Source organism: Talpa europaea (assembly GCF_964194135.1).
Source record: "Talpa europaea genome assembly, chromosome: 16".
NCBI classification, from domain to species: Eukaryota; Metazoa; Chordata; class Mammalia; order Eulipotyphla; family Talpidae; genus Talpa; species Talpa europaea.
Window position 1 is genome coordinate 7,159,746 of NC_140084.1, and position 11,282 is coordinate 7,171,027.

Here is an 11,282-nt window from a genome sequence, read left to right on the forward strand (position 1 = left end):
GTGGGGGTACCAGACTTCTCACAGCACTCAAGCTTCACCACAGAAGTAATCTCATTAGGTATTTGTTGTTTCCTTCAACTCTTCTACAGCGCTAATCCCTTTTGCAGTGGGAGTTTGTGAAGATGTCAAGCCCTTTGGAGTTGGCAGACTTCAATGAGTACATAAATGAGTGAGCACATTATAATGGCATCGAGTGATTTGTAATCCTTTGTTTCCATGCCTACAGGAGACAAAGATGACTAGTATTAGACATGTAAGTCTGCCTGTTACTTTTAACACTGAATTGTACCTTTGTGGATAGCTAGGATGGGAAAGCAACAGCTTTTTGGATTAGAGCTGCAACAGGAGGGTGTCAGCACACGTATAGGCAGAACTTCATCACTTCTGGCAGGTTTAACAACTTTGCGTGGACAGGAACTAGTGTACTGCTAAAGATGTACAAAGTGAATATAAAGAGAAGTGGGTGGAGACAGGGAAGTAGCGATGCTTATGTCCTCTTACCAGAGGTGGGAAGACCTCTCCCTGTGTGACTCACCTTCCCACTTGACAGTGCATCACCGGGCAAGAGGGCACACCTCCAATCAAGGGTTTTTGTAGACTGTTTCCCTAGCTCTGCCCTGTCCAGTCCAGTTGCCACTAGCCACATGCACTAGTTAAATTAAAAATTTAATCCCTCAGTTGTACCGATCACATCTGCAGTACTCAGCAGCCACATGTATAGTGCCTACTACACAGCTGTTTTTGGCGAATGCTAGGAATAAACACTTCTCCATGGAAAGCCAAATTCATAGTATATTTGCCTTTTTGTTTGCCCGAAACCCTTAGTGTCTGAAAGGTCTATCTTACTCCCCTGCCCCTTTTTTTGGTGGGGTGGTGGAGGGAACAGGGGAAGAGAAAAAGTACCAAGGGAAAGCACTAAGATACTCAGATTTAAAAGACTTTAAAGGAATTACTTACTCACACATTCAAAGTTAGTTTTTACTGAAAAGTGATCACACATACACTCTGTCCCTTGTCAGCACTGCAAAAAGACCAATCTCCGCAACCATTACCAGAGCCAGGAAGCAGGGAGGTAGACACAGCTGTTAAACCTCCACAGCCCAGGCGGATTCTGTCCTTTCCGAATGGCCATTACTGTGCAGTCTGGGGCGCTATGAGGGATCCACTGGCGCCCCACCTAAGTTTCCTCTATCAAAAGGAACAGGCTTTACTGGACACAGGTGGTGCGGTGGTATGGGAAAGCCAAATATTACTGCAGATGAAACAGAGCCTCCAGATGCACTCACTGGCTTCAGCCTCAGAAAGGGAATGCCAGGAACATCCTCTGATCAGGAAGCTTTGTATTCATGACACTCCCCGCTCAGTCCCCAATGGAGGGCCACAGGGTCACTTTTCATTGCAGCAAAATGGCCCTACTCTGAGTGCACAGACATACTCCCTTAGCACAAGTTTTCACTACAGTGGGATCGTGCTGTTTGATAGGCTTTTTCCTTCCCCCTGGTGAGGAAATCCGAGAGGAAGCCACTAAGGTGGCGGTTGCTGTAGTCACAGAGCCCCCAAGGGCTTGTGGTAGAGCCTCGTGGCTATCACAGGATGATCAGTCTGAATCTAGGTCATGAGCGCTGTCATAGCCAAACTCCTTCTGCACATGCAAAGGGTATTTGCTCCACATCTGTGGTCTGCGATGGCTTCCTCCCTCCTCTTCACTTAGGTTGTTGCTAGAACCTAGAATGAGATGACAGGCGTGGGTTCTAAAACTATGTGACTTTCTAGGTGATTACAACAGCCCCCCACCCCTCTCAAAAGGCCTATTTTTTTGTTCTCCATTATAAAACACTTGCTTAACAAAGAGAATTTAGAATTTAAGAGAAAGTGGTTGAATTTCTACCATTCAAATTGAGTCCTTCCTTTAAATTTGAATATTTTGTCATTTCTCCCCTAACACAGGATTTTTGTTTTGATAGTTGTACTCATATTGTAAATATAATTTTGTATGTTGTTCCTTTCCTTTTAACATATTATAAGCACTTCCCTAATAGAATATTCCCTAATTTGGGCCTCCCTCGTGGCACAGGGGTTAAAGTCTCAGCACTATCAAGCTATCACCAGCCACTGTAGCATGAGTTCGAACCCTGGCCAGGGAGCTGACCCATAGGGCGCAGCAGACCTCTCCTGTCTCACCTGCTGCTCCATTCAGCAGTGTATTTCAATAGATCCACCTGTTCTGCTCCCCACTCTGTCTCCGGTGAATCCTTTCACCCTCTGTACCTCTGGCCCATATCCCAGTTCTTGTATGCATAAATAAATAAATCTTAAAAAAAAAATCCATGGTTTGCTTGTTTCCACAGTAATAGACCCCTAGAAAGTACTTTCTGTTGGAACTGAGCCAACAGCTCAGTTCCTTCCATATTCTCTCCCACAGGTACCATGTTTGGGTTACCACTTTCTGAAAAAAGTTGTGAATACAGCAACTTCTTAAGAGATTAGATAATGGGTGTGTGAAAGCCCTGGCCCTAACCCTACTGGTGAACCTCTCCAATGTATTTTTTTTTAAGGTTTATTTTATTTATTTACATACAAGAACTGGGGTACAGGCCAGCAGTGGGGGGTATGTGTGTGTGTGAGAGGATTCACCAGTGACAGAATGGGGAGCAGAACAGGCAGATCTACTGAAATACACTGCTGAGGGGAGCAGCAGGCGAGACAGGAGAGGTCTGCTGCACCATGTGGGTCAGCTCCCTGGTTGGGGATCGAACTAAGGCAGTCATGGTGACAGTGCTGAGACCTAACCCCTGGGCCACCAGGGAGGCCCCAATGTAGTCTTGATCGAAACAGGGAGAAGGACACTGAGCTAGATGTTTCATTGAAGTTGGTGCAGTATTCTCTCATTTTCTGGAGAGAAAATGAGGTCAGTGAGGTGGAATAATTTGCCCAAGATCCAGTTAGGCAATACAGTAAGGATTCTGGACCCACAGAACCCAGCAGCCCCCTTGGAAATACTGGTCTGTGGGTCTCCTATGGCTCTGGTGGTCAGTGGTGGAGTTGCTGGAGCTCAATGGCAGAGAAAAGGCCATGTAAGATGTGTCTGTCAATCTTGCTCTACCTCAGTCTGGGATCCCTCTCCAACCAGGGCTGCAATCCAACCTACCCCTGGAATCTTCATCTCCATCACTGTCCTCTTCCTCCGGGTACTCATTGCGCCAATTATTCTCACTGTTCTCATCATCTTCATCATCATAAATGTCCTCTGGTTGTTGGTCATCATTCACCTGCATATCTCAACACAAATATAAGTCTAAACCTCTATAGTTAGGCTATGGGGGAAGCTATTATCAGGCCAACTCAGCGGTCATTTAAGGATGCCAGGCAAAAAAGCAGCAGCCCAGGGTTTAGTCTGCCATTGCTGCACAAGAGGATGTAGGAACTCAGTCTAGATAGAAGAGGGAGCTAGCGCCTACTCCACTTAAGAGTCTGGCTCCAGGCACCACACTGCTGGTGGGATAGTCTACACTACCCCAGAAGGTGGGAAGGAGAGAGAGTTCTGAGCAGGTGACGACAGAGATCTTTAAACTCTCAAAGGACAGTCAGGTGTGAGGAGTATATGGATTATGGGTGACACTCAAGGTCACAACCAAAGCCTAAGTGTGACAGGTGCAGGAAAGCAGAAGTAGGGGCTATGCATTGGTCCAAGGCAGGTGGTCGTGAACTACAGGTGTAGTGGTGGGATGGGGTGCTTCTCCCAGAGTGAGAGCATAAGTACCACCTTAACTTTTTTTTTTCAGTTTTAAAAATAATTTTTTTCCCTTTCTTATTTTCCTACATTGCTGTTCATTCTTGTACAGCAACTCGTTTCTCCCCTTATGTGCAGTCCCTACAGTCCTCCCATCACCCACCTTAACTTTGCTCATTAGTCATTCTAGAATTTAACACCGGTCAGGATGTTAGCTTTCTTAATACAGGGTTTCCTCCCTACCCTTTTAAGTTGCAATTTTTTTTAAAGCTGTTGTTCTCATTCATGTTAGAGTGGGTATTTTAGAAACAATAAAGCTGATGTTGCAAACCTTATAAAAGATTCATTAAGAGCATAACATACTGATTTAATTGATCCTTCCCAAAATCCTTTTACTAAACCCAGGATCCTAGAAGGAATTTAAAATAAATTTTTCCTTTTGAGCAAGAACAAGATCAACTAAGAACAATGCTGATCAGTAGTGGAACCCACGAAGCAAAGCACCCTGACTAGCAAAGCAGCTTAGGCTGCCTCATGCCCCCCTTACCAGCTCCCACTCCTGGCTGTAGGGCTGCACAGAAAGGATGTTCTCAATCCATCCCGGAGTGGCCATCTCCAGGTAATAAATGTCATACACATAGTCTTCCTTCTCCTCCGGCTGCCCAGCCTTTGGCCCCTCCTCAGATATAGTCAGCCGCTCACGGATCAACTCTACGGAATTGCAGAGGATCACATCCGGGTCAGACGTCTGTAAATAAAATAGCAGAAGACACATACAGGATGTTCTAAGAGGAAGAACATAATAGTTGGGTGAAGGAAGGCTCCCTAAGTTCTATGTTGGATTCAAGATTCTTTAGGACCGGGCCTCCCTGGTGGCGCAAGGAATAAGATGCAACCTATGAAGCTGTCTGCAGCCACTGCAGCATGAGTTCAATCCCCGGCCAGGGAGCTACCCACATGGCAGAGCAGACCTCTCCTGCCTCGCCTGTTGCTCCCCTCAGCAGTGGATTTCAGTCAGCCTGCCTGTTCTGTTCCCTGCTCTGTCTCTGGTGAATCTTCTCACCCCCACACCCTTGGCCTGTACCCCAGCTCTTGTATACATAAATAAAATTAAAAAAAAAAAAAAAAGATTCTTGGGTCCTACCTGGTGGCACAGGTGGTTGAGCGACGTGCTGTGAAGCTGTCCACAGCTTCTGCAGTGCCAGTTCGTTCCCCCCTGGCTGCGGAGCAACCCACATGGTGCAGCAGACATCTCCTGTCTCACCCACCCGCTCCCCTCCACAGTGTGTTTCAGTCAGTCTGCCTGTTCTGTTCCCCGCTCTATCTCTGGTGAATCCTCTCACCTCCCACACATCTGGCCTTACCCCAGTTCTTGTATAAATAAAACCTAAAAAAAAAAAAAAATTCTTAGGACCATGACCTACTTATCTCTTGCTTAGCCATGAAATCAAAAGCATCAAGAACTTCTACATAAAATTTTTGTGTAGTTCTTTTGCAACTGAAAGTTACAAGGTAGCCTCCTGCCCTTCTGTGCTGGGCTGGCATAGATCACATGGTAGATTGCCTAAGGTGAGGGCCAACAGAGCCAGAAGCAGACTCTACTGCCCCTGGGTCTTCTTTGAACTTGTATGGCATGATATTCTCTGCTTGGGTATCCATAGGCCCTTAGTAGTGCTTCTAAGGTTGAAACCCAAATGGATTTGCAGTTTGTGTGGCCTTCTATGGGAGCATAAACGTGATTCCTGATCCCTGGTGACTACCGTCCGCCATCACCCATCACTTGGCATGCCCAACCTAACATTGTGCTTTTAATCACAAATCAGCAGTGGACTCCCCTAAAACCCTTGATGTGACAGAATAGTTTGAGACGAGTTGCCCCAGATAAAACTGACCAAGGTAGGGTGTGCTCTATGCCTGCAGGCTTTGTTATCTAGGGCAGCACAGGTCAACTGGAAATGAGCTGTAAGCAACCCATCCTGACAAGTTCACTGCCGGAGGTTGTACTGTCTCTGGTGAATCCTCTCACCCCCACTCCCCCCAACTCTGGCCTATACCCCAGTTCTTGTATGCATAAATAAACAAATCTTCAAAAAAAAAAAAAATAGAATTTTTTTTTTTTTTTAGAAAGAAATTTCTATTTTTTTTTTAAAAGATTTGTTTATTTATTTATACAAGAACGGGGGGTACAGGACAGATGCGCGGGAGGGTGAGAGGATTCACCAGAGACAGAGCGGGGAATAGAACAGGCAGACTGAACAAATACACTGCTGAGGGGAGCAGCGGGCACAACAAGAGAGGTCTGCTGCGCCAAGTGGGACCCTCGCCGGCCGGCGGGGATCGAACCTATGCTGCAGACAGCTTCACAGTACGGCGCTCAACCGCTTGCGCCACCAGGGGAGACCCAGAAATTTCTATTTCTTTGGTCTTCCTGCACACAGAAGACTTTGCTTTTTGGCAGTGAATCACAAAACTAACAGGAATGTAATGTAGTGGGAAGATCATTGGATTAAATGGGTTTAATTCCTGCATTCTAGACCTCAAACTCAATGTGCTACCCAGGACTAATCCACTAATCCTTTTACCTCCCTTTGAAAGATTTTCCCATCTCCTCTAACCTTGTTTAAAACCCTCCAGTGATTGTAGTGGATAAGGGAATAGGGGATTCTCTGAGCAAAAGCAAACAACACCTTAACTTTTCTCATTAGGCTCCCAGCAAACTGACCTTGAAAACCCAGGCAAACTGCTTCAGGATCTTTGCAATTGCCGTTCCGTAGTGTGGAACCCTCTCCCCAAGATATCCATCCACATGCACTGCCCTTCACCTCCCTCAAGTCTCCTCTCAATTGTCCTTTTCTCAGTAAGACCCCCATAAAATGGGACCACACTTTTCCTGTTTTCTCCCTTACAGCTCATATCATCATCTGACATTGAATTTTCTCTCTTCTACCTGAATGTTAGGTCCTCACTGCTGTTTCAACAAACCTAAGAACAAAGCCTGACACATAGTGGCTCCTTAGTAAATACGGTTGAACGAATAATCTAATCTAAACCAAGGCTAGCTTGCTCTATGCCCTAGGACCACTATCTCTAAAGTGTAGCCGTGTGCAGCCTCTTCTTTTTTTATATTTAAAGAACAGTTTTATTAGGGAAGGGATAAAACAGTAAAAGACACTTGCATAGACACAAGCGGGCAGGAAGAGCTGCCCCGAAAGGGACAGGTTTGCTGAGAGGCCTGCATAGTTGCAGGCAGGCGGCCTTGAGGAGAGCGGCCTCGCTGAGGGAGGTCAGTGAAGGGAAGCCCCGGCATAGGACAGGTCACGGGCAGGCAGGAAGCTGCTGCCCTGCAGAGGGAAAGAGCTGGTAAAAAGAGGCACCTGCATAGGCACAGGTGGGCAGTGGGAGTACTGCCTGCATCCTCTTTTTAACTGTGTCCTGATTCAGCGTCCAGACTCTAGATACTTATCAATTCCGAAAAGCCCACCGCTTGCCTCGGGGAGTGTACCCACTCACCTTGTGTGAGATTCCTGAGGCGGCCTCTGAGTCTCTTTCTTCGTGGACCAGGTCGAACAGCTGGAATCCGGCGTCCTCGGTAGCGTCCGGACTTCCAGGCGCGCCCTCGGACGCCAGGCCACATGAGGGAATCCCCAAGGATCGGCGGCTGGAGACCACCCGGTAGCGGCCCTCCTGCCGGATCTCCCGAGCCGACGCGCGGAGGTCACGGCGGATACGCTGCTGGCTGCTCTGGGAAGGGCGCAGGGCTTCCCGCAGGAGAGGCTGGACCGGCTCCTCCTGGGGGGTGGCGGGAAAGGGGCCGACTTAAAAGGCGTCGCGAAGGGGTCAGGGAGACAGTTGCACTCCCTTGTCCCCCACTATTTCCCCAATACCTGGGAGAGCACGGTGGCCACCAACTGGAAGACATTATTCTCCGCCGCTCTCTCCAGACCCTCGGGGGGCGTCTTTTGGGCGGTCGACTCGTCGGCGCTGGCCCGGAGACGTTTACAAGCAAGTACGAGCGCCTCGGCGGGCTCCGCGCTGCGCTTCCGCTTCACTCGGAGTACAGCTGCCCTGCCGGCCTCCATAGCGGCTGTCGCGGGGCATTATGGGAACGCGCGCCCGCGTCCCAGGGCCCTTCGAGTTCCGGTTCCGGTCCCGCCCCGGCACGCCGACGTCCACCGGGTGACGTCACCCCCACGCGCCAGCCGCGGCAAGATGGCGGCGGCTGCGGAAGTGAGTAGAGAAGATCCTAAGGCGGGTGAGGAGCTGGGCCGGCTGGGCCGGCTGGGCGAGCTGGGGTCTGGGAAGGAGCCTGCGGTGCCGCCAGCCTCGTGTCCTCGGTTTGAGGGTCCCGGCAGAGTGGCTGGCGTGGGTGTGCTCGGGCGTCGGGGTACGCGCCTCTGGGACTCTTGAGAATCTTGAGAGTCCGCGTGGGGCGGCTCAGCGCCCGGGCGGGCGGAGACCGCGGGGTTCCGGGCCGGCCCCTTCTCTCCTGTCCAGTCAGGTGATTGTCATTTGCTGCTCTCGTGGCGGACCACACGCTTGGGGAACCGGATCACAATATGGGGCGCCTCTCCTCAGTGACAGAAACCCGAACCTCTCAGTCTCCCGGAGCTTCAGCTATCGCACCGCTGCCTGGGCCACCGTTCTCTGGTTCAGGGAGCTGCTGACGGGCTCACCTTTCCAGGCACGGTGTCCTCAGTATTTGGAAAATAGTCTTGTTCACACACTCGCCACAGCGGCCCTGTAAGAGGTGCTTCCGGCGTGGGGAGTCTTGAAACCCTTCAGCAGCGTCCCGTGTACTTAGAACGAAACCCAAACACCTTTCCAAAGCCAACGTGGCCCACTGTGAATTCCAGAAGCCCACGCCTAATTTCTCATTTCTTCTCCTCAGCGCGCTTCAGTCTCTTAGGCTTTTGTCGTTTTTGCTTATGTGTCTCTCTCTTTTTTCCACCTGAGGCTCTTTTCTTGGAAAAGTTGGGTTAAAGATAACTGAAATAAAACACAGTTCTTCCCAGTTTTTGACCTGGATTATTTGGCGCCGCTCAAATTCTTCAGTCTTTTCACAACCTTGTTATTCCCCTTCATAGCACAATGCATATTTCATTTTTTGTACTCACGTGTTATACTTAAATTCACTCATCCCAATTACAGGCTGTATATTCTTGGAGGAAAAGGACCTTGGCTTTGTTTTGGTAGTTTTCCAGGTCTAAAACGGTGTTAGGCATGTTAGGCATCAAAACACTTGGTAAATTTTGAGTGAATGAGCCACACATTTGTTCTGAAATCTGACTAGTGGTGAAATTAGGACTTGGCAGGGTGATTCCATTCCCTCCTTGTAAATGGCCATATGAGTTCACAGCTTTTGGAGAATGAGGAAGTGGTCAGAGAACAGCTCCAGAATTTGGAGTATGGGCTTCTGTGAGAGGACAAATCATTAGATGAGAGGATTTCCCATAAAAGGTGTGTAGTACTCAAGGCTACAGGACATGGTTCCCATCCTTAAGTGTTTATTTAGACTTATATGAAACTGGTGAGGTTAGCTGCAGTTGTGCAGGGACACTAGTCTTAGTTATAACCTCAAAAACATCATGCTATAAAGGGAATTTTATAAACTGAAGTTCTATACAACACTTTCAACCTCTGGCTTCAGAATTAATTCCACGTGGACCACAGATTAAGGTTTCAGAATTCCCCAGTATGAACCCCAACATGTTTGGCACCTTTTTCAGTTTCATTTCAGCAAGACTTATTTACTGTGCGTGATTGTCTATGCCTTTCTAATCTGGAGAAGGGCCCTCTAATCTGGAGAAGGGCCCCATGCCCATCTAAACTTTAAGCTTCTCTGAATATTCAGCCAGATGTGGTCATTTCTGCCAACTACAACATTTGTTAGTTTTCTAAAGCACTTTACAGATCCCAGTGGTTCTGTATTCTGTGTCTTTGGAAAATAGATATTAGCATATCAAATTTATAGAATACAGCAGTAGCCACTTTTCAAACTATGGGTTGCAACTCATTGGTGAGTTACGAAATGAATTTAGTAGATCTTGGCCAGCAATTAAAAGAAAAATAAAATAGAATCTGTCAGAGGGCTTTGCCCATGGGAAAGCTGACTACTGTGTATAAACTTTACATTGTGTGTGTGTTGTATCTCAATATAAAATATATCACAGGGGGTGTCAGAAAGTTTGAGAGCCCATTAGATCAGAGGATAGATATGATGGAATTTTAGAGTTTTACTGAAGGACAGATTACCTGCTTTGAACCAGCGCAGTGACTGCCGGAGCTCTTCCAGAAAAGATTGTTTTCCATCCTCTTGTGTAAGAATTTATTATTTGCTTATTCTAGAAAACGTCAAAAGAAATTCAGTCACTCTGGCCAATAAAATACCTTAGGAATGTTTAGGACCTGTGAAGTATACATTCTAAGGATTCCTGGAGATGGATCAATGTTCTACAAGAAGTGGAGTGTGGAACACTTGAAGTTTTGGGGAAAGAACAGTGCTATTACTTTTGAAGGCCCCTGTGTGACCCTTGATCTCATCTTTCTCCCGTTCCTCAGTGAGTTAACCAGGCTTGCACCTTGCTGTGCTTTTTACTGTGATCCTTGAAGAATATATTCTGTTTTGCACAATTATAAATTTTATATAAATGTAATCTTTTTATGTGTACTGTGACTTATTTTTTGCTTCAACGTTATACTCTTAGAATGACCTGTTTGTGTGTAGCTATGAATTATTTGTTTAGATGCAGGTTTTTCAAGTTGGAACTGCTCTATCTTCGTATTTTTTCCTTAAGCGTAGTGTTCAGTATCCTAAGACAGCATGGATGGTCCCCTTTACCACCATTCCATTCTCTTTGCTCCCCTTACCTGCTAGTCCTTTCATCTTTTTTTTCTTTTGTTTTTTATTTTTAGCCCTTTCCTCTTTATTGCCCTTCTCACCTGCCTTTACCTGAGGCTGCACCCAGAGGCCCCTGTGAGGCGCATTGATTCTGTTAGAATCACTAAGGACTGCTGAATTTCTAATAGCTTTTATGAATTTATGTATGGGGGTTTTCAATAAATTGTTATTGAAATATCATTGCTGTGTAACAGAAGTTTCAGGTGTACAATTATGTTGGGACATCTGTAGATACTACATCAAGATCACCACAAAAGTCTAGTTTCCATCCACCACCGCTGTCTAATTGCCCCCTTTTACCCATTTCATTCACCCCCAACCCCTTACTGGTAACCGGCAATTTGTTCTCTTTCAGCTTAGAGTTTTTGTTTTTATTTTTGTTTTGTTTTTATTTGTCGCATTATAGTTCTTAATGTTGTAAGCAGAATATGAAAGTAAATAACTCTTGCTGGAAAGATTAAATTATGATTAATAGTTATTTTCAGTGACTTTGACATTTGAATTTCTTGATTTATTTATTAAGGTTTGTTGGCTTTAAAATTTTTTTTCTTCAATTTTTTTTTTGGCACAGTGATGTGAATAGATTTTTGATGATCAGACCTGTCTACACGAAGTGAAAGTGATCTGGCACGTCTGCTCTTCTGTACAAACTGA

The 11,282-nt window shown here is 46.6% G+C and overlaps 1 protein-coding gene across 1 annotated transcript; it reads right to left on the minus strand.

Annotated features, from left to right (window-relative positions):
• Window positions 1-1,597: 1,597 nt before the first annotated feature.
• SLC7A6OS (solute carrier family 7 member 6 opposite strand) lies at window positions 1,598-7,809 on the minus strand (the record flags this gene model as incomplete). Its single annotated transcript, XM_084257646.1, has 5 exons — window positions 1,598-1,725; window positions 3,149-3,269; window positions 4,278-4,478; window positions 7,241-7,519; window positions 7,615-7,809. The coding sequence occupies 5 exons, from the start codon at window positions 7,807-7,809 to the stop codon at window positions 1,598-1,600; spliced, it is 924 nt and encodes a 307-aa protein (XP_084113772.1).
• Window positions 7,810-11,282: the final 3,473 nt, after the last annotated feature.